We start from the raw sequence: 22,417 nt of genomic DNA, 5'->3' as shown, positions 1-22,417 counted from the left end.
GTGGACGAAAGGCGAGAGAGAAGAACATAGCCATCAGTCACAGAAAGCGACATAATAATCATGGCTCAACCATCTCCTGATATTTCTTTGTGATGTTTGTGTTGTTGCTCCAATACCAACTATTGATCATAGTGGAAAACTTAGAACAGACTTTTCAAAAAGAATCTGTAACTTACAAGAGCCTAACTCAGGCATTAGAACAAATACTGCAGACTTGAACCAATCATAGAGTTAAAGAAATGTAGGGCTGGATCGGACCTCAACAAGTTATCAAGTCCAGCCCCCTGCACTGGAGCAGAATCAAGTAAATCTAGACCATCCCTAACATGTGTTTGTCCAACATGTTCTTAACACCTCCAGTGGTGGGGATTCCACAACCTCACTTGGAAACCGATTCCAGTGCCTAACTACCCTTATACACCTCTATCCCAATATAACGCTGTCCTCGGGAGCCAAAAAATCTTACCGCGTTATAGGTGAAAGCGCGTTATACCGAACTTGCTTTGATCCACTGGAGCCCTGCTTTACCGCGTTATATCCGTATTCATGTTATATTGGGTCACGTTATATCGGGGTAGAGGTGTAGTTAGAAAGTTTTCCTAATCTCTAACCAAATCTCCCTTGCTGCAGATTAAACCCATTGCTTCCAGTCCTACTTCAATGGACATGGAGAACAATTATCACAGTCCTCCTTATAACAGCCCTTAACATATTTGAGTTCACATCAGGTGCCCCCTCAGTCTTCTTTTCTCAAGACTAAATATGTCCACTTTTTTTAACCTTTCCTCACAGGTCAGGTTTTCTAAACATTTTATTGTTTTTGTTGCCCTCCTCTGGGCTCTCTCCAGTTTGTCCACATCTTTCCTAAGCTTTGCTGCCCACAACTGGACACAGGACTCCAGCTGATGCCTCACAAAACTTTATGACCACAGAGTCCAGACAATGCCAGTGAATAAAACAAAGAAACGAACAAAAAAAAACAAAACAAAAAACCCCCATGACTAGGCTCACCAAAATTCAAATATACTATGAGGAGCTAACAAATCTATACATTGCAAGATGCTAATGCACATCTTCACAGTAGAGCAATAAAACTGGCTTCAGTGTCATTTAAAATACGTAACTTATATCGTTAAATGCTTTTATTTCTCTTCAATTATAAAATAAACATTGCAAAAAATAACTCTTTTTTCCAGAAACATGCAAGTACTGCATTATCCTAAGTTTTATTTTGAGTAAATTAATCATTCATTATTTCACATGGTAAAAACTAACCACACACACATGCATTCACAAATTAGATCATCTTTATCATACACCAATAGATTTAAAAAACAGATATTTTCTGATATCAATATAGTTATGCTGATTGCATTTTGAAATAGAGAAGCTGACAATAGCTTCATACAATATCTCTCAAGTATTGGCATAAATAGAACTTTTTAAATAGAACTGCATGTTTTTCACAGGCAAATTTTGATAGAAACATTAATACAAACAAATGTTGACAAAGCTAAAGCATGATAGCTTGGAATAACAGTTAATTAAAAACTAGATTCATCATTTTAAAATTATTAGGTAAAAGAAAATACAATCTGAAATACTAAAAATTAAACAATGTATTTATACAACAAAATTGTCCTATGAAACAAAAGAAATAATTCTGATATTGTTTGGAGGTATTCGCTCTTAACATTTTTGGAAAACTTGTAAAGGATTTGTATAAACTTGAGTTAGTACTTGTAGTGATACCACATCCCAATTCACAGCACAATCTTATTTCAGTTTATGCTTCAAGACAGCTTCTTAGTGGTACTCCTGGATTTTAGTTTAAATTGAGTTTGAAGAGTCTTTGAAAGGTGAAATTAATATCTCGGTTAATCCCATATACAGAACAATTTCAGCTATATTTTTCTTCCATAACAAACCGATGTTAGGAACTGCTAAAACCCTAAATAAGTACATTTAAATAGGACACTTGCATCCTAAATCCAAGAATCTGAACTACAAAGGCATAATTGAAGAACAAAAACCCTATCTCTTTAGCTGCAGCAGTTAAAGCACATAGCTAAAGTTACATTTCATTAACACTTCACTACAACATTGGAATTCTGCAACCATTACATTATTTATATGGAGTTATTTTACAACTTAGGAATTTGCTTAAAAGATAGGTTTTAACATTGCAAGATGCACTAAGTCTCTCCTGTCCAGTCATCAGATTCCCCAGCTGTAGCTCCAACCATTGTTATCACAAAACCACTTTGCCTCCAGCAGTCTTTGGTGTGCTTCCTTTTCTGTCAGATGATCATCTAAGAGTTTGATTTTCTGTTTTTTCTTTATACAAAAGAAGAAACATATGTAAAAAATATTGTTGATATATTCAAGCATTCAGTAACATCTTCATACTAAAGTATTATATGAAGCGTATCTGATAAGCAGGAACCACTTGCAAACACACCTTACAAAAAAAGTCAATTCACTCATAATTTAGGATATATTTCATAGTGTGAGGGTACTTTTCAAGTAAATCTGCTCAAGAAGGCTTAAGTTAGGTTGGTAAAATTTGTAACAACTCTAGGGAATAATATAGCTAGGGGTTAATGGTCTCCTGGGTTTTATTTCTGGTTCTGCCACTGATTTCAACATGTGAATTGGCAAGTCACAATGTATCATTTCCTTTGTTTACCTGTCTGTAAAATACTACTTGCCAACTTCATAAAAGTGTTGTGAGGCTCAATTCATCAAATACATGTAAAGCACAGAGATCTCTGGAAGAGCAACACTTAATTTCAGAGCTCTGTGCTAACAGAGATTCTTGGTACCCCATCATATCAAAAGGCATTTCTATCAAAGATATTTAGGACACTCTAATATATAGACACCACTATATTCATTGCCCCCATTTTAGAAGAGGGGAAACAGGGCCCAAACCAACTTCGACTGTCACTGATTTTAATACTGCCATTAACTATAAATGGGAGTAGGATAACATTGATTATAAAGTTATGTAACCTGCTCAAGGCCATACAGAAAGTCAGTGGCAGGAAGGAGGCAGAAGTCAGGAGCTCCTGATTCCCAGCCTTGTGCTCAACCCACTAAACAGTGCTATTCCTCTGAAAGGATGATAGATACTATATCAAGTTATGTATGCAAACCAATATTATTATGGGTTCATACACCAATATCTATGGTCTGGAAACTGGTTACTCAGATTTTTGTGAAATCCAGGCCCCCTTGACATCAATGAGAACTTTGCTATTGACTTCAATGGGCAAGGATTTCACCCCTGCTCTTTAGGAGCCTGATTCTAAACCACTGAAGTGAGTGCAAAATTCTCATTATCTGTTTGCCCATGTACTACATTAAAACAGAGTTCTTAAATTGTCTCTCTGGCAGGCCAACATTTTTACTGAATCATCTATAGAGCACAGACAGATATTCATTTTCCTTCCTGTATTTGAATCAGTTATCCTGTTATATTAAAATAAGGAAAACACTTATGCTGAAAGAAAATTTATAAAATCCTCAAAAATGAGGGAATACATATATGAAAACAATAAAACTAATCATCATAATAGTATACGATTGGATTCTTATATCATTCCTAACATTTATGATTCATGTCAATATCTATTCTAGGATGACTCATAATCTAATATTGTCTATTCGCTAGTAACAATCAGATCTACACATGCTTTTCTCTGAAAATTGACTTAAGAGAGGTCTCTTGTGGGCTGAAGCATTTAACTGATGTTCTTTGGGATTCTTCCACACTCCAAAATATACATAAATTCAGAGCCTCTTATCTTCTGTGATTAAGACATCATAGATACAAAAGGAGGCATCTTCAGCACAATTCTCAACTCACGTAATTTCTTCTGCCTGAAAACTACCTAAGGGCCCAATCAAATCACACTAAAGTCAATGGGTGTCTTTCTACTAACTACTGTGAGAATTGGATAAGGATTTAAATTAGATTAATTTAAGATGTATAAATTATTCCAAGAATGAGATGGATCATTTTTCTCTGTGTTCATCTCTGATGTGGGCCCAAGAAGGAACTGAACTCCAACATAAGTTTGTAAACATACATTTGCTAAAGTAAAGATTCCAATGAAAATTTCTGCACTCAAGTACCTCATGTGGATATTAGAAAGTCCCTTGAAGATTATGGCTCCATTTACAAATCATAAAAAATGATTCACTCATATTTTTGATCATGCTACCAGTGAACTTCTATTCATTTGCCTCAGAGAGGTTTGTGAAACAGTTAAATATAGGTAATTATATCATAATTGATTGAAACAATATATTAATTTAAAATGAAAAATAAATTAAACAGAAACATATGCAGTTGTGATTTTTATCTTTAATCTGTAGATACCTTGATCTTTCAGTTACATACATACACAAAAATAAAAACAGATACGTAATTACACACAAAAACTATGTGAACAGAACATTATTAATGTTGCAAAGTCAACCACTCAAAAGTTGGGCAACCTTGTGTATATGTATGAGAGAAAGTCTGATTACTTGATCATATACTATTTTTTCCATAGTACCCCTGCCTCATTCAGTGCACAGTATGGATGGTGCTCACTTAAGAAGAAGCTATTCAATATTTTATTTTATACTAGTTCAATGTGTGACCTCATGCCTTCATTACTGCACACTATTCAAACCCTGCTCTGAAGACTGAACTATTAATTTCCTCATGAGATTTGCTATGGCACTCTTCACTATAATATCTGAATGCTTCCCAAACATTAATTAATTATCTTCACAACCCCTCTTTGAGAAGAGAGAGTGCTCTTTTCCTCATTTTACAGATGGGGCACAGAGAGATTAAGGTAAAAAGTATCCACTAATTTTGGATGCCCAAGTTGAGACATCTAGCACTTACCATTACATAGCACTTTCTCTGTTTAAAGCATTGATTTCAGTTGCAGCAGTGAGTACACCGCACTTCTTCAAATCAGACCCCAAGGGGTATGTCTAAACTGCAATAAGACACCCACAGCTGGCCTGTGCTAGCAGACTCGGGCTTGTCAGAGCGGGTGTTTAATTGCAGCATAAACATTCCAAATCAGGCCTGAGCTCTAGGATCCTCCCACCTCACAGTGTCCTAGAGCCCAGGCACTAGCCTGAGCCCGGATGTCTACACTGCAGTTAAACAGCCCCGCAACCAGAGCCCGATCTCTGGCACAGGCCAGCCGTGGGTTATTAATTACAGCGTAGACATACCAATAGTCTCAAGTCAGGCACCCAGAAAATGAGGAACACACAGTTAGTGTCTGTGAAAAGTGTGATTGAAGAGACTTGCCTAGCATCACACAGGAACTCTGTGGCAGAGGCAGGCATAGAATACAGTTTTCCAGGGCAGCATTCAACTACCTTAACTGCAAGACCCACTCTCTTCTCTTCCTGCAGTCCCCTGCCTCATTTATAAAACCTTCCAGCTTGTACAACAAATGAGGCTAGGGTCCTATAAACAGCCTCCTTCACTGCACAAACCTGATTTACTCCCAGGGACAGGCAACCTTGATTCTGTCACTTCCTAATCTTTTCAGACCTTCACCTGCAACCTGAATAATGTTTTGAACATAGTTTTGTTTCTGTAATTTCCTAGGTTTTTTTTAAAAAAACCCTGAAAAAAACAGATATTTCAACATGTGGCATCATGCTGACACCCATATGGGTCATCAGCAGACTCGCTCTTAGTTCAGGTGACCATATGCAGACCCAGCATGGCCCATAGCACCCCAGAACTGCAACTGCAAGGAAACGTTCTGCTCAGTCTTGGGCTAGAGCATGCCAAATGTGGATGGAATCTTTGGGACATTTAGTTGCTAAAAATCTAAAAAAAGTCTCCATAGAGCCTGTGGAAACTGTAATTTTTCAAAGGCTTGTAACTTGGCCAAATTTGAGCAGATTATCACAGGCAAGGAAAAAGGCACATCTCTGACACAAAGACCATGCCCCTTGTCCAATGTCAAGCCCCTTCTCCAACGCATAGGAGCACTAGAGTTTCAAAGAAAAAAGTGGCCAGAATTTTTTAACATGGACAAAACAATATATCCTCCTCTAATCTCTTTCTCTGAAAGAGCTGAACTATTTTGGCTGAAATTAAAATCAGCCTGAGGCACATAGCTACCATGGAAAATTTCAAGCCAAACAGTTAGTCTAGCAAAGTTGTGAGAAACTGAAATCAGGGTTTTATAATGCTGTCAGAAAACCTTAATAACAGGTGTTTCTACTAGCTCCACCTATAATAAACAAAACACTTCACTGTGAAGCTGATAGGGTGCGTTGCTATACACACAGAGCATATTTAAGAAGCTTAATTTAACAGCTAGTAATTGTAGATGTTTGCTGTAGCAGTTGGTTGTGTTGGAAGAGGAGGCAGAATAAATGTCAGATTTTGGTGTGTGCTAATTGTGGTAATGATAGTGTGCGTTCTTGTGGATGGAGGAGTAGAGGATATATACTGTTAGATGGCTTTCCTTTTCTTTAATTTCCATGAATTTGTAGAAATATGTCAAATATAGCAATCCAAAAACTGCTTCACAATGAAGGGTTTTTTTTGTATGTATACACAAAAGTATGAATCATATAATACCACTTCCAATTAAGAAGATCATTATAATTTCAGGTAACAAAATGACTAGATAAGTCATTTTGTATTTGTAAACTAGAATGAAGACCTCTGAACTAGGAACACATATTTACACATAGCCAAAGTATCAGAGTATATGATTTGTTGAAAACCAACCATATGCAAGGGAATACTGATCAATACACTATTCCCAAAAATAGATAGCCACATTGGAAAGACACATTTAAGGAACAGTATGAAAGACTTGTTCAAAGGGGCACAATATAGTCCTAAAAATGCTTTTGAGAACCCAAATTTTCACACAGGCAATATTCCATACCCAAATATTTGTGTACATAAAAATCTGGAAATGGAAAATTGCATGTAACAGATATGGACACACAAAAACAAACCCTGCAATTTTACAGACTATTCTGAGTTCCATTTGTGAATAGCTCCCTTAAGGTGCTCATAACTATAACCAATCACTTACAAGCTCATCTTTCGTGAATGACTGTCTTTAGTCCCATTGTTCTTTTGGTCAACTGAGTTAGCTGTATTACGGGAGGAAGTCGCTATAGGGGTGCTGGAAGAAAAGACAGCATTCCCACTAATATTGGTGGAACGAGTCCGGAATGAATCATCTGAAAGAAAGTAGTTGACAATTATACAGGGAATTAAGTCTGAATGAAACACAGTGACATCACATCTATCAGTAGGTTGAATAGGTGTTCCGACTGCAATATAGCATAAAATTGTCCTGTCTACAAAAAAACTTTGCTAATTTAAAGATTTTCACTAAAAAAAAAATGGTGTGGCAAAGTACTGAAAAATAGCTGATAATCTATAAACTTTTTGAGAAGGTCTACAGAAAATGAATCAATTTTAATACATGAAATGTCTCAGATATAATATATGTCTAATAGGCAGCTTTTTAAAACTGGGTCTCCCTTTCTACATACAAAATTTGTGACTGCAAATAATTGCAAGCACAATTTATGGCATCTAGAAGTCTAACTACTATTTTTAAAAACACCAGTCAGGAATGTCCAAATTCATGTCTAAATGTCTACTACTTAAAAAAATATATTTTTGCAAAATATGTTACACAGAAAAGCAACTGAAAATGAAAAAAGTATATTAAGAATTGGTCAATGCATAAATATGATCATATTTCTCTATTTACTGAGTGCTCGCTGTCTTTTCTGCTGGTTAATCCATAGGATCCCATCTCTAAATGCTTGCAAATTGCTAATCAACAAATGTATATTAAAAAAAAGTTTTTAAAAATTCCAAAAGTACATCATTAACGATTTTGGAGAATGAAATCCTCTTGTTTAGACCATGTTCAGGATCTAGAGTAGCAGTGCAAGATCACTGTCTTTGTTTAGTCCCACCTTGAAAAAGCAACATATCCTCTCATTGCCTTTGCATGCAAAAACTCCTCAAGTGGAAACAGAACCTGGGAACACCGCAGAAGAGCATATTTGAAAATGGTTAATAAATGAATTGGTGCTTTAAAAAAATGATTTTATTAGCATTTTAGACAGAATGGAGTCAAGCACCTCTAGGGGCAGGGAGGAAAAGTCAGAACTTATTACTTCTAATTAAATTTCAAAGGACCTCAGTGAAAACGGGCAACACAGATGCCTTCTGAGGAACAAGGTGATCAAATCAAGGAAGAGCAGTTGGGTCAATATGAACCATCTTTATTTAGTATTTTTAAATTGTCCAATTAAAATGACTATCAGAGGGAAATCAGTCAGTTTTCTGCCTGTTTGACTAGTAAGGGGTATTGGAGCAGTCCTAGCTATATCTGATATAACATTTGTGACAGGAAATTCTACCTAGACAGAATTCCAGTGCTGCCAGCTCTGAGGATTTTATCTCAAGTGTCACCATTTGGATTTTTTAAAAAGCACCCAACAGCTGGAATCATGTTATTAGTTGAGAATCTCATATTTGAATAAAATAATGAAGTTTAGAGCTGATGTGGCTGTAGAGAAAAGCTTGACAACATTAACCTAAAGTCTCCAACATCAGAAAACAAATAAAAAGAACTCTACAGTTATAATTTTTAATTCTTATGATTTTTTTTATGGTCTGACTCATGATTTTTGAATGCTTGGGGTTGGCAATTCTGGAATTCCTTCTGCAAGAGTTCTGCAAACCTATATTCAGAGAGTAAAATGAAGCAGGTTTAGTATATAGATGTCTCAAATGTTATGTGCCATTGACATTTTTAAACAGTCTAATGTTAACTACATTTAGGTGAACCATTTTTTATTTGTATAGCTTTTGTACTGTATAAGCATTTGCCATTGGAAATATCTGTAATTGCTATTTTAAAAGATCTTCGGTTTGACCACAATATGACTCAAATTAACTCTTGTCCACTTGTCCATAGCCAGCGTGAAATTTACGATTAATGTAGTAATGATCTTTAAAGATCATTCCATATCTGGAAACTAAACAAATTAAACTATGCAATCTAAAATAAAAAAGAGATACTTCAAATAATAGAAAACTAATCTTTCCGGGATTAACCTTGTTAACCATCATTTCTTTCTTTCCCTTGTCTACCAACTATGCAGCTCTCCATCACTGGCTTGTCTAATTCTCTAAGAAGTCACTTTGCGCTTTATCTTATGCTTCCCTTTATGCCTGGAACACCCTTCCAGAATTAATTTGTAAAGACCCTATACGATTTTACTTCAAATTCTTCCCAAGTCTCATTTGGGACTTCAACAGAACACCAAACTGACAATGGCTAGGGAGGGGGGCAGTAGGGATTATCGAAAATTTTTATTTTTTTTATTTTTTGACTTGCAACCGAATAGTTATCAGATGGCTAGTTTACATAACCAGGTGTTGCTATCAGTGTTCCTCTCCTGCTCTTTTCATTTTGTCAAGTACAGTCCTATTTTTTTAAAGCAGAGTCTCTGTCTTTTAGTCGGTGTTGATACAGTAGTACAATGGAGCCCTGAACTTCTCCAGGGCCTCTAGGAGCTACTTTGATACATACAACAACAACACTTACCACTAAATGGTAGCATAGAACCCTTTCCCACTCCTGGTATAGAAGAAGTATATCCTGTTGCAGAACTTTTACTAGAAAAATAATTAGGTGATAAATTACCTTTTGCACATTAAACTAAGTAAGTCACAAGCAGTGTTTCTGGGTCTTCAAATGTTTGCCATTTATAAGTCCAGATTTGTATTAAAATGGTATTTTTTCACCCAAATACAAAAAAATTCACACATTTCCCAATTATAAGAAACTGCTGATTTAGGCCATTATTTAACAAGGTACGTAGGCATGAGTGGTGCAAGTAGAAATCATTTCTTGCCAGTACACTGCACTCATGGGAGGGACACAAAGGGGGGGGGCACGTGACCCCCCCCCATGTGATTCCTCCCCACCCCCAGCCCAGGGTCCCCGTGCTCTCCCCCACTCCCATGATACACATCCATTCCATGTTACCTGGAGGGGGTGCTCTTTCCTCCTCCCGCTGCGCTGGAGACTTCTTCTGTACAGATCCCAGACAGGAGGACTCAGGAGACGCAGATGCATGGAAGGGCTGGGGGCGGTACAGCTGTGCTGGAGGAGCTGCCAGCATGGGGCAACCCCACATTCTGCTCCTTTCGCCACTGTGGTTCCTGGGAAATCAGGGCTCTCTGGAACCGCAGCAGCCAAAGGAGCAGAAGAACATGGGGCCGCCTGGAGGCCCCACGCTGGCAGCTCCTCCAACACGGCTGATGTACCACCAGGAGCCCTGCCCCCAGCCCTTCCACGCAGCCACGTCTCTGGAGTCCTCCTGCCTGGGTCTGTACAGCAGCTCCGCCAGAGGACAGGGCCGGGGGGGGGGGGCGTGGCAGGGCTGGGGATGGTACAGCTGTGCCAGAGGAGCTGCCAGTGCGGGGCTGCCCAGTGGCACCACGTTCTGCCCCTTTCACTGCTGTGGTTCCCGGGATAGCTCTGCATCTCAGGGCTCTCCTGAGAACCGCAGCGGTGGCCCCACGCCAGCAGCTCCTCTGGCGCGGCTGCTGTACTGCCCCCAGCCCTGTCCTCCGGTGCGGCTGCTGTACAGACCCCAAGCCAGAGGTCTCAGGAGACGCAGCTGCGTAGAAGGGCTGGGGGCAGGCTCCTCCTGTGTTTCCGGTATACCATACCAGCTATGAATATCTTACTGGTATGGCGTGCCAGACCGTACTACCGTACTTGCACTACTGTTAGGCATGCACCTAACATTAAGCACATGAGCAGTCCTATTTACTCATGCTTAAAGTTAGGCATGCACTAAAGTATACTGCTGACCTCGTGCCTTAAGCATTTACTACATCTTCACAGAAGTCTGGCATGTTGTCCATGTAGGGGTGTGGCACAATAAAAGGAGTAAGGGTGTTTGCATAAAATGGATAACAATTGCTGCAAAAAGAGTATTCCTTGTGCCATTGTCCTGGATGGAAATAGCCAGATGGAAAATATATCCTGAAGTGTTTTGCAAATGAGAGCACAACATAGGAAAAGTGGTGTTATTTGGCGAAAAGCAGGTATGCTATAGGTACAAACCAGTATTAGGTGATAATGGATAATATACCTCATAGGTTATTCAGAGTTCTGAGATGGGACAGATTATGTCCTGCTTTGCACAACTATAAGATGGTTTGGGGTGTTATACCTTAGAATTCAGGAGTACATTTTGGGGTATATATTCTCCATATTTTGGAGAATACATATATTTCTATAAGAGGTGACCAGAATTTGACCTTAGGAGTGGAATCTATTCGAAGAAAACATACTTAGAACACTTGTCTATGTTGCCATATTTTGGATGCAGTGCTTGAGTACTGAAAGACTGGCTTCGAACCAACTTAGATTTCTTCCCTTCTTTGCCTGAAACAAATAAGCAGCAAATACATTTAAAGTGAGGAAATTATTGCAATTTGTCTTTTATCAGTAGTAAGAATGTCTATTTACATTACTTCTTCTCAGTCTAAGCTAATTAAAGGAGCTGGAAGATAATATAGCAATAAATCTCATTTATATCACCCATCATGAACGATGAAACAACAATCAAGAAAATATTTAAGTGTAAAAAGACCACGTGTTCTCTAACTGCAATGCTTTCTTCTGCAATTCTTTCTGCAATGCACAGTGGGTGAAAGCCTGGCCGCAGGGGAGTCAATGGTACCTTTGTCTATTTTCAAACTTGCACAGGAGAGATACAAGTATCCTAGAAATTTTTTCAAAAATTTGTTTCTTACTTGTTGATGCACTTGAAGAGCTTCCAGAAACAGAAAGAGATATACTTTTTGACAAAGTTGATGACGTTTTACTGTCTCTACCTAAAACAAAGTTTATTGTAAATGCTGTACTCTGATAAATAGCCTTACTTTACATAAAGATGTAAAATATTATATACAACTTTGGTATGATACTGGGGAAAATAGTAATAATACTAGAATAGTATGATAGTAGCACCCTTGAAATAAGAGACAGATAGACAATCATACTACTACCTTCTTAGTAGAAAATATCATATTGGACATGTATTTTATTAATGAAATTAATACTATGCTATGTAACACACCATAAACATTTTTTATAAATTATAAATTTTTATAAATTTATAAATTTTTAAAGAAAAAAATGACAAAACAACAAGAGTTCTTTACTAAGTTAAACACCCACCATCATGTTTCCTAAAACACTACTATATTAATTTCATTTACCAAGAATCACCCCCCTAAAATAAAAACAAGAACCCCCAAAAAAAAAACAACTTACGCTTCTTTTCAAATATTTTATCACTGATAGACCTTCCCTCATTCTGCTGCTTCTCTTTTTCTAATTGTTCCTATTATGGAAACAATTTTATAAGAATGAGAATTTACACTCCACACAGATTGAAGGCCTCCTGTAAATGAGCATGCTCCCAACCCACCAACCTACAAATTAATTTCTTCTCTCAATTATTTGAACATAGTCCCCCTCTATCAATAACGCTGTCATGTGTTCACTAATGAATATCGGCTGGAACCCAGTAAAAGCTCTGAATGATCTAGTGTGCTTTTACTGTAGTAGAGATCATAACAAAGAGTAGCGTAACACAATGTAAAGTTGACTCAGGAAATTTGGTCTTAACATTCCCCTCCATGAAAAATGGTAAGGAATTTATGCTTAGTATGTTGTTTTTGACAATGTATTGTTTTCTTTTAAAAACACATTTCTTGAAACAAAACAAAACAAAATAATTCCTCATACATGACTTTGCACAAGCTAAGTGTGACGCTTTAAAGTACACCTGCTTTTGAATTCAGGAAGGTCTCTGAAAAATTTCTTAACAGATAAAAACTACTATTTATTCAGATTCTTACAACTCAAAAGCTTCTTGATTTTTATTACATGATCTCAGAAAGATCTTGTAGGCTGAGATCAAGCAAGAGAAATGTTAGCCAGAAAGAGGAGAAGCTATAACATAGAAACTGGGTGTTTAAAATGGAAATGCTGTATCTATTGTGCAATGTGGCTACTATGATTCTAGAATACATATAGAATTTAAAGGTCTGGCTAATAGACAGTATGAAGATACAAAATCAATATAGATGGACAATATTTAAATCCAAACTGATATAACCAATGTATTTTCTGAAGCTTTATGCTTTCTCTAAAATTAGCATCTAAAGTATTTACTGGAGTTAATAAGCCTCTATTGAAAAAAAGGTATTTGAACCACATGTAATAATTTCTCATATTTTAGTAAACCCATTTTAAAATCTGTATTATTAGCTAGTTTTATAACAGATAGTACATATAATTATAGATATATGCATGAAATATCATTTCAGTCAAATTATTTCTAGTAACGTCTTCAGTGTGCTTGGTGCTTTCCAAACAGAGTAAGCATGATCCCTCCCAGCTATGTAACATTAGCTTTGCTTTCCTGTACCACACCTCATAATACACACATCAACGGAATGTAGAAAGGTCTATTTTTTGATTTTCTTTAGAATTCTAGTTACTATCCCCACAAAAAAACTTCATTAAATCATGGTTAAGATTGTTCAAGTGTAGTTCCAATTAACTAAATAATTGAAATCAAGGAAATCACCAATTTATGCACCGTTAACAACCAGATTAGTTCATACTGTCCAGATGTACTCAGACTCCTCATGCAACCACACACCGAACAGATCAAGTTCCTCAAAATCATGCTCGAACACACAACTTAACTCCAGCCTCAGTGAGACAGACATTTCACCATCACGTCATATTTTTACTACACTAATGTAGAATGTGTTACTTCTAACCAACGTGCTCAGAGGCGGCAATTAAGCTTGAGCAATTGGATACATGTAATGCTTTTGAGGGGAGTGTGAGGCTCTGCCTTGGGGCCAGCTGGAGGGGCCAGGATATGCCTGGGGTGGGAGTGAGGGACTGCCAAGGTGTGTTTCAGGTAAGACACTGCAGGACTCTGGTAGGGGACAACCAGGAGGCGTGGGTGTCTCAGTGGGGAGAGGTGCATCAGGGACGCGAGTAGGGACATACAACTATGGGGTTGTGGCAGTTGAGGGTATGGGGCTCTGACAGAGGTAGGTGCGGTCAGGAGCATGCAGCATAACCCCACCAGGCCAAGGCCAAGCTAACGTGAGCATTCTTGTGACAGGGTCGGGGCCAGATGGCTACAGGAGAGTAATGGAAGGCAGATGTATTAGCCCCAGGTTAAGTGGGTCCCTTTTCCCTGGGTAAGGTAACAGGGAAGGTTCCAGAACAATCAGGAACCTTCTGGAGACAATTAAGACAGACAGGCTGATTAGAACACCTGCAGCCAATCAAGAAGCTGCTGGAATCAATTAAGGCAGGCTAATCAGGGCACCGGGGTTTAAAAAGGAGCTCACTTCAGTTTGTGGTGCATGTGTAAGGAGCTGGGAGCAAGAGGCGCTAGGAGCTGAGAGTGAGAATGCATACTGTTGGGAGGACTGAGGAGTACAAGCATTATCAGACACCAGGAGGAAGGTCCTATGGTGAGGATAAAGAAGGTGTTTGGAGGAGGCCATGGGGAAGTAGCCCAGGGAGTTGTAGCTGTTGCACAGCTGTTCCAGGAGGCACTCTAGACAGATGCATTCCACAGGGCCCTGGGCTGGAACCTGGAGTAGAGGGCAGGCCCGGGTTCCCCCTAAACCTCCCAACTCCTGGTCAGACACAGGAGGAGTTGACCTGGACTGTGGGTTCATGAAAACAGCCAAACTGAGGGCTGCCATGAAGCTCCAAGGCGAGCATATCTGCCAATAAGCGCAAGACTCACCAAGGTAGAGGAGAAACTTTGTCACAATTCTATAAAGGGTAAACATAATAGGGGAATTTGGGGATTCTGAATTAGTCCCAGTCCACAAACACCAGTGCCCAAGCCAGCTCCTACTTCCCTGTTCCAAATGCGAGAAATCTGAGTAGAGGTGGGCACCAGGACTGAACTGAGTATAGAACGTCAAAGCAGGGGTGGGAAGTCAGCTCAGAAATTAGTCAGATAAGCCCCTTAGGCATTCCTGCCTAGGCACTGATCCAATCTCACCCCTTGACTGAGCTCACAAGACAGCCTGCTACCTAGCAGATCTGGCTGGAGCTTGAGATCAGCAGAGGAAGTTGAGCAGGGCAGAGAGGCTGCCTAAAGTGTTGGTGAGTGGAGCTTGAGCTGGAAATGCTAGTGCCCGGCACAAGAGGCTCCGTGGTGTCTGCAGAGAACAAAGAGGGCCAGGTATGGGGGCTCTGCAGCAGTGTTGGAAGGACAAGGTAGTATTTCTAGGTCAGTATTTAACCTGTGATGGCTCGTTTGAGAGGAGTCCTGCTGCTGTGAACAAGAGGTGTGTTAAAGCAGGCAATCCTCCTCCAAAACCTATCGGGCCCTCAGCTCTCACACACCAGACAAGTCAGGGAGCAACTGGCACCTGCCTACATTACAATTAAAAACCCACGGCTTACCCAGGCCAGCTAACTCAGGCTTGCGGGGCTCAGGCTAAGGGGCTGTTGAAATTGCAGTGTAGACTTCCGTGCTTGGGCTGGAGCCAGGGCACTATGACCCTGTGAGATGCAAGGATCCAAGAGCCTGAGCTGCAGCTTGAGCTCAAACATCTACACAGAAGTGACACAGTCCTGTAGCCTGAGCCCCACGGGCCAGCTGTGGGTTTTTATTTGCAGTATAGACATACCCTCATTGCAGTGTAGGCATACGGAGAGCTGACTGGCTGGTGTGTGAGCATCCAGGGATATGGTAGACTACCCGGGGGAGTGCCAGCTGCAGAGTTCTGTCAGGCTTACAGCTCCAGTGAACCACAGTAGATTTAGAAGCTAGAGCAGCAGGGAAGCAATAGCATTTATCTGCCTTCTTTTCCAACGCTGAGCGGCTCCTGAGTGCCTCCTAGCCCCTTGTGCTCCATGCAACCCACACTGAGCCTCCCCCCTGCTGGGCTGCAGCTGTCACTGCCTCCAACCCCTTCTTTCTTATTGAGAAAGTCTACAGCAGATACACAGCCTCCTTTGGCTTTCTTGGCACACAAGAAAAGTTATGACATTAGCTTTTTTGCATACTGAAGCTGAGTGTGAATTTTGAAGTATTTAGATTATTACATTACAAAAGTCTGCCAAAACATGAGGGTCTCTTGGAATATTTCATAAAGGAAAGTTGTTAAAGAGCTTAAAAATTTTTAATCTACAAGGCTTTCAAGTGTGAAATTTCTCCAAAAATTCAGTCTCCTAACTGACATGTATAATATAGATAATAATTAGAGGGAGGTTTATGTTGTTTTTAGAGATTTAACCCTACTTTACAGTGGAAAAGGAAACTATGTCACCCCCAGCACACCTCCATAATACACACTTCACTACACCCATACCCTGGAATCACCTTCCCAACAACATATATAAATATTTAGCTTTAAACTATGAAACTGTGGCAGGCATATTATATTTAAAAACATACCATTTCCAACAGGAGTTGTTCTTCTCTTTCTTTTTCTTGATCCAACAAATCATTTTCATAAAACCTTTTCTGAAACTGATTAAAGTTTAAAATAAAAAAAAGTAATAGAAATAATCATATATCATGCCATACATTTTTAACTCTCACTCGCAAGTGTAAAATTTGGAAGGTACTTACAGCATCCACAGAGATTTCCATTCTGTCCAATTCTAACACCGTCTATAAAAAAAGTTAAAATAATATTTTTACCTTAAGCTGTCCAATAACTCCAAGAACATGCTAAGTTTAAGCTTAAAAGGAAACTTGTCATTGTAGGAAAGCTTAAAATACTGACATTCAATACCTTCATAGAATCATAGAAGATTAGGGCTGGAAGACACCTCAGGAAGTTATCTAGTCCAACTCCCTGCTCAAAGCAGGACCAATCCCCAACTCAATCACCCAGCCAGGGCTTTGTCATGCCTGGCTTTAAAAACCTCTAAAGATGGAAATTCCACCACTTCCCTTGGTAACCCATTCCAGTGCTTCACCACCCTCCTAATGAAATAGTTTTTCCTAATATCCAACCTAGACCTCCCCCACTACAATTTGAAACCATTGCTCCTTGTTCTGTCATCTGCCACCACTGAGAACAGCCAAGCTCCATCCTCTTTGGAACCCCCCTTCAGGTAGTTGAAGGCTGCTATCAAATCTCCCCTCACTCTTCTCTTCTGCAGACTAAATAAGCCCATTTCCCTCAGCCTCTCCTCACAAGTCATGTGCTCCAGCACCCTAATAATTTTCGTTGCCCTCTGCTGGACTCTCTCCAATTTGTCCACATCCTTCTGTAGTGGGGGGCCCAAAACTGGAAGCAATACTCCAGATGTGGCCTCACCAGTGCCGAATAGAGGGGAATAATCACTTCCCTCGATCTGCTGGCGATGCTCCTACTAATGCACCCCAATATGTTGTTAGCCTTCTTGGCAACAAGGGCTCACTGTTGATTCATATCCAGCTTCTTGTCCACTGTAATCCCCAGGTTCTTTTCTGTAGAACTGCCACTTAGCCAGTCGGTCCCCAGCATGTAGCAGTGCATGGGATTCTTCCATTGTAAGTGCAGGAATCTGCACTTGTCTTTGTTGAACCTCATCAGTTTTCCTTTGGCCCAATCCTCCAATTTGTCTAGGTCACTCTGAACCCTATCCCTGCCCTCCAGCATATCTACCTCTCCCCCAAGCTTAGTGTCACTCGTGAACTTGCTGAGAGTGCAATCCATCCCATCATCTAGATCACTAATGAAGATGTGGAACAAAACCGGCCCCAGGACCAACCCGCGGGGCACTCTGCTTGATACTTGCTGCCAACTAGACATGGAGCCGTTGATCACTACCCGTTGAGCCTGATGATCTAGCAAGCTGTCTATCCACCTTATAGTCCATTCATCCAATCCATACTTTTTAAAACTTGCTGGTAAGAATACTGTGGGAGACTGTATCACAAGCTTTGCTAAAGTCAAAGTATATCATGTCCACCGCTTTCCCCATATCCACAGAGCCAGTTATCTCATCATAGAAGGCAATCAGGTTGGCCAGGTATGACTTGCCCTTGGTGAATCCATGTTGACTGTTCCTGATCACTTTCCTCTCCTCCAAGTATTTCAAAATGGATTCCTTGAGGACATGCTCCATGATTGTTCCAGGGACTGAGGGTGAGGTTGACTGGTCTGTAGTTTCCCGGATTCTCCTTCTTCCCTTTTTTAAAGATGGGCACTATATTTGCCTTTTTCCAATCGTCCGGGACCTCCCCCCATCGCCACGAGTTTTCAAAGATAATGGCCAATGGCTCTGCAGTCACATCAACCAACTCCCTCAGCACCCTCGGATGCATTACATCCAGACCCATGGACTTGTGCATGTCCAACTTTTCTAAATAGTCCTTAATCTGTTCTTTCACCACTGAGAGCTGCCCAGTGAAGCCGTCTGGGAGCTGACCTTCTCTGTGAAGACAGAGGCAAAAAAGTATTGAGTACTTCAGCTTTTTCCACATCATCTGTCACTAGGTTGCCTCCCCCATTCAGTAAGGGTCCCACATTTTCCCTGACCTTCTTCTTGTTGCTAACATACCTTAATGGGGTCCCATTTGTAAGGATTTTTTTAAAACTGAAGAAACATTTTTGTATTGTTTAGAACATAAGAATGACCATACTGGGTCAGACCAATGGTCTGTATCCTGTCTTCTGACAGTGGACGGTGCCAGACACTTCAGTGGGAATGAACAGAACAAGGCAACTACTGAGTAATCCATCCCCTGTCGTTCAGTCCCAGCTTCTGGAAGTTAAATGTTTAGGGAAACCCAGAGCATGGATTTGTGTCCCTAACCATCTTGGCTAATAGCCAAGTTGATGGACCTATAGTTGATGTATCCATCCTCCATGAGCTTATATAACAACCGATATGCTGAGAAGTTAATGCTGCAATCAGAAAATACTCATAGAGGTCTGTTTTCTCACCAAATCCCACTCTGATTCACAAAGGAATGGCTAAATTGTGCCATTTATATATGATCTAAAGTTAGCTGCGCTGTGCTAAAGTGAGAGCACGAGAGTAATGCAGACACTGTCAATACCTCTTGGGGTTCCCCATTAAACTAGGGTGGGGAGAGGTAGAGTAATTTGTGATGACCCCCAGCCTTTTCTGGGATGTAGCCTACTTATACTGCTGGCTGACGTATATGAGGAGGCAAAGCTATATTTAATCTATACCCCACCCACTTGCTCTTAGGGGGAAAGAGTTGGCACGCATCCATAAAGACTGTAATCCAGGTAGTCCTAAACTGGCTGCACTGGGAGAAGCGGGCATTTTTACTTCCCACCTCTTTCCTGAGTGGCTGTGTTGGGAATAAGTACAATCTAGCACAAAGAAAATGCATCTTGTTACTAAAGAATAGAAACAATAGCAAAACATTTATATCTCAAGTATTCTTACTCATTTTTACCAATGTGAACCTTTCTTCCCATACCTGTATTCATACTGCTACCCTTGGAGCAGGCTGAGGCAGTCACTAAACAAGAAAGCCTGACTCACAGTGTCAAGCAGTTAACTGTATTTTAAGAAACCAAGAAAATATATCCTTCTCTTAAATTCAGCAGAATATAATATATTTCAATCTGACATTTTCTCTGATTCCAATTGTTCAAACTGACAAAAAGAATAACAGAGTCCTTGACCTCCTATCCCAACCTCAAGAGCAAAGACATCAATTGTTTTAATTTGCAATGACAGCTGCAACATGAGATGTTCCTTGATCAGAAAAATACTTACTCGTTTTACAATAGTCAAGACATCTTTATCTTTTTCCTGACAGAGAAGTTTTCTTATACACAACTCTAATTGCTGAAGTAAATGTTTGTCCGTAGGGACCTTCAGGGTAGATTTCACTTTTGGCAACAAATAGCAAAGCTTCATTCTGTAAGAAAAGGAATTCATATTTAACTTCTAATGCAGATAGTGAGCAAATACTTGGTTCCATTGTTTAATAAAAGCAGTAGTCAATTTCACTCCACTTCATATCTGCTTTTATTTTTCAGCCTAACTCTAAACTTGATTTTTATGAAGTCCTTTGACTAAGTAAGAATGAAAAGCAAAGCTGAAGAGTGTGAAAAGCAACACTTAAAATGTAAGTTATTTCTAGTACCAGGGTAAAATTTTCAAAGGCACCTAAGTGACTTCAGAGCCGGAGTCCTATTTTCAAAAAAGTGACTTAGGGACAGATTTTTAAAAGTATTTAGGCACCTAAAGGTCTAGATATGTGCCTGGTGGGATTCTCAAAAACATGCAGGTGCTGAACTCCCTTAGGTGTCTGGTTCTTTGGCATCTAGGAGTCTCATTGAAAGTCCATGAGATTTAGGCTCTTAAGAGCCTAAGTCCCTTTTGAAAATGGGACTTTAGACACTTTTCAAAATGTTACTCCTGTTCTCTGGTCTTCCAGGCTACTGCAGCAGAGGAAGTGCTCTGTATTGTGACACTGCTAGATGATTTAGTCTGAACAAACTCTCCCTGACCTGAAGATTGAGATCACAAGGAAGGGCCTACAGGGTGGAGGTAAGGCTGAGGGGGAGGAGAACCTCTAAATAATTCAGGGTAATTCTGGATGGGATAATGAAATGTGGCTGCACTTCTGACTCCTAGCAGTTTTGCAGGTGCTGACATTGAAATGATAAAGTTGTGACTGCCTGATACAATATCACTGAACATTCAAAATTCTATAAAGTATTTAATAGGCTTTCCAGCACTGCTCTCCATAATGGCTTACTATGCTGCATGAAACTGTTAATATCTTTCTAAAATAATTAAGCTCAATTTTACACAGTAAAAAATGCCAGCAGAAACTCTTTAAAGAAAGAGTTTTATTGTAACGAAATTATATACACAAAGCTGTACCTTGTCAGCTACGAAACTAATTTTTTGAGGCCATTTTCTCAAAATAGCAAATTTAACATTTTTCAGTTTTCTTCAATGATTCTCTGATTTTGTAATATAAATTCAGTTTGATTAAAGAAATAAATATAAATACAGAAAGCAAAACTTATTTTCAAACAGATCTTCTTCAGATATAGAAAACTAATATATTTACAATCCTGAAAGCATTTTCTAGAATGTCATCAGTACAAAAATAGCACACTATATTATTACAAAATGTGGAATCTGAACCACTGTGTACGTACTGAAATATGAGAGTAGAAATATAAAAAATGCCGTTATCAGATTTGGTCAATGGGCAATCTAGTCTAGTATTCTGGCTCTGGCAATGGCCAGTACCACATGTTTGAGAGAAAGCTAAAAAAAAAACCCCAAGCAGAAAATTATGGAATAAGATGTCCATAGGGGAAGTTTTTACTTAACCCCACCAGTTAGTAGCTGACTTATGCCAGTATATATGAGGTTTTAAATCATTGTTTACTTTTAGCATACTGATACAACTGTGGATGCTCTCAATGTCCATATTCACTTTTATGAATCCTGCTAAGCTTTTGGCCATGTGATAACTTGTGACAATGGCTACTGATGCATTCTGTAAAATGCATTTCCTTTTTATCAGTGGTAAATTTGTTGCATTTCAATTCCACTGAATATCCCTTTGTTCTTGTATTAGTGGTAAGAGTAAACAGAAGATCCACTAGCTTCACTATACCATTCTCATGCAAAAACTATGTTAAAAGAACATTAATGTTGCAAAGTGAAATACTCTAAAGTTTGGACATCCAAAGATAAGGCTGTTTGTGCAACCTTAACTGTGCCCTTTTTTGCACATACATTAGGAGTTAGTATTTTTTCAAATGAGTTAGTGTTTTTACATGATCACCAACTGTTTCTCAAATATACAATATATCAGAATAATACAATTTTTACACAGCTCTAGGTATACATGTGTAGAACATTATACATAATGTAAAAAAATAGTATTCCCAACATTCAAAGAGAATTTATTTCACATGTTTAATATTTAGGTTTTGTTTTTATATTCCAATGGATTACAGAATGTGTCTTTTTTTTTAAGTTGTATTTCTCATCAATACATTTTATCTGCCATTCTGCTGCCACTTAACTTTGTTAAGTCCCTCTGAGGTTCCTCACGGTCTTCTCGTCTTGATTAACTTAAATAATTTTGTGACTGACACAAATTTCATTATTGAACCGTTCAGTTCACTTCCAGATCATTAATGAATTTATTAAACAATAAAGAGCCAGGCACAGAACCTGCAGGCACCCCACAGTGAATCTTTTATGTTGAAAATTGATAATTTATTCCTATTTTTTTCTATCCTAGACATTTTCTAATTTGTGTCAATACTTTAGCCTTC

The 22,417-nt window shown here is 39.2% G+C and overlaps 1 protein-coding gene across 5 annotated transcripts in view; it reads right to left on the bottom strand.

The window, feature by feature from the left end:
• Positions 1–1,127: 1,127 nt before the first annotated feature.
• PPP4R4 (protein phosphatase 4 regulatory subunit 4) overlaps positions 1,128–22,417 on the bottom strand; it is a 126,551-nt gene continuing 105,261 nt past the window's right edge. For 3 of the 5 annotated variants that reach the window (XM_007063444.4, XM_043549251.1, XM_037900881.2), the window contains 9 exons: positions 19,878–20,022; positions 16,756–16,797; positions 16,579–16,653; positions 12,393–12,462; positions 11,870–11,950; positions 11,405–11,498; positions 9,642–9,712; positions 7,095–7,245; positions 1,128–2,337 (listed from right to left, as the gene is read on the bottom strand). In XM_007063444.4, the coding sequence (XP_007063506.1) occupies positions 2,313–2,337; positions 7,095–7,245; positions 9,642–9,712; positions 11,405–11,498; positions 11,870–11,950; positions 12,393–12,462; positions 16,579–16,653; positions 16,756–16,797; positions 19,878–20,022 (754 nt within the window). In that variant the 3' untranslated portion in view covers positions 1,128–2,312. Of the gene's footprint in view, positions 2,338–7,090; positions 7,246–9,641; positions 9,713–11,404; positions 11,499–11,869; positions 11,951–12,392; positions 12,463–16,578; positions 16,654–16,755; positions 16,798–19,877; positions 20,023–22,417 lie in introns of all 5 variants that reach the window. The other 2 variants (XM_037900879.2, XM_037900880.2) reach the window with 2 other exon arrangements.

This window comes from Chelonia mydas, chromosome 6 (genome assembly GCF_015237465.2).
Source record: "Chelonia mydas isolate rCheMyd1 chromosome 6, rCheMyd1.pri.v2, whole genome shotgun sequence".
In the NCBI taxonomy this organism is placed as follows: domain Eukaryota; kingdom Metazoa; phylum Chordata; order Testudines; family Cheloniidae; genus Chelonia; species Chelonia mydas.
Note: the sequence above shows the minus strand (reverse complement) of the source record. Positions and strands in the feature narration are given on the sequence as shown.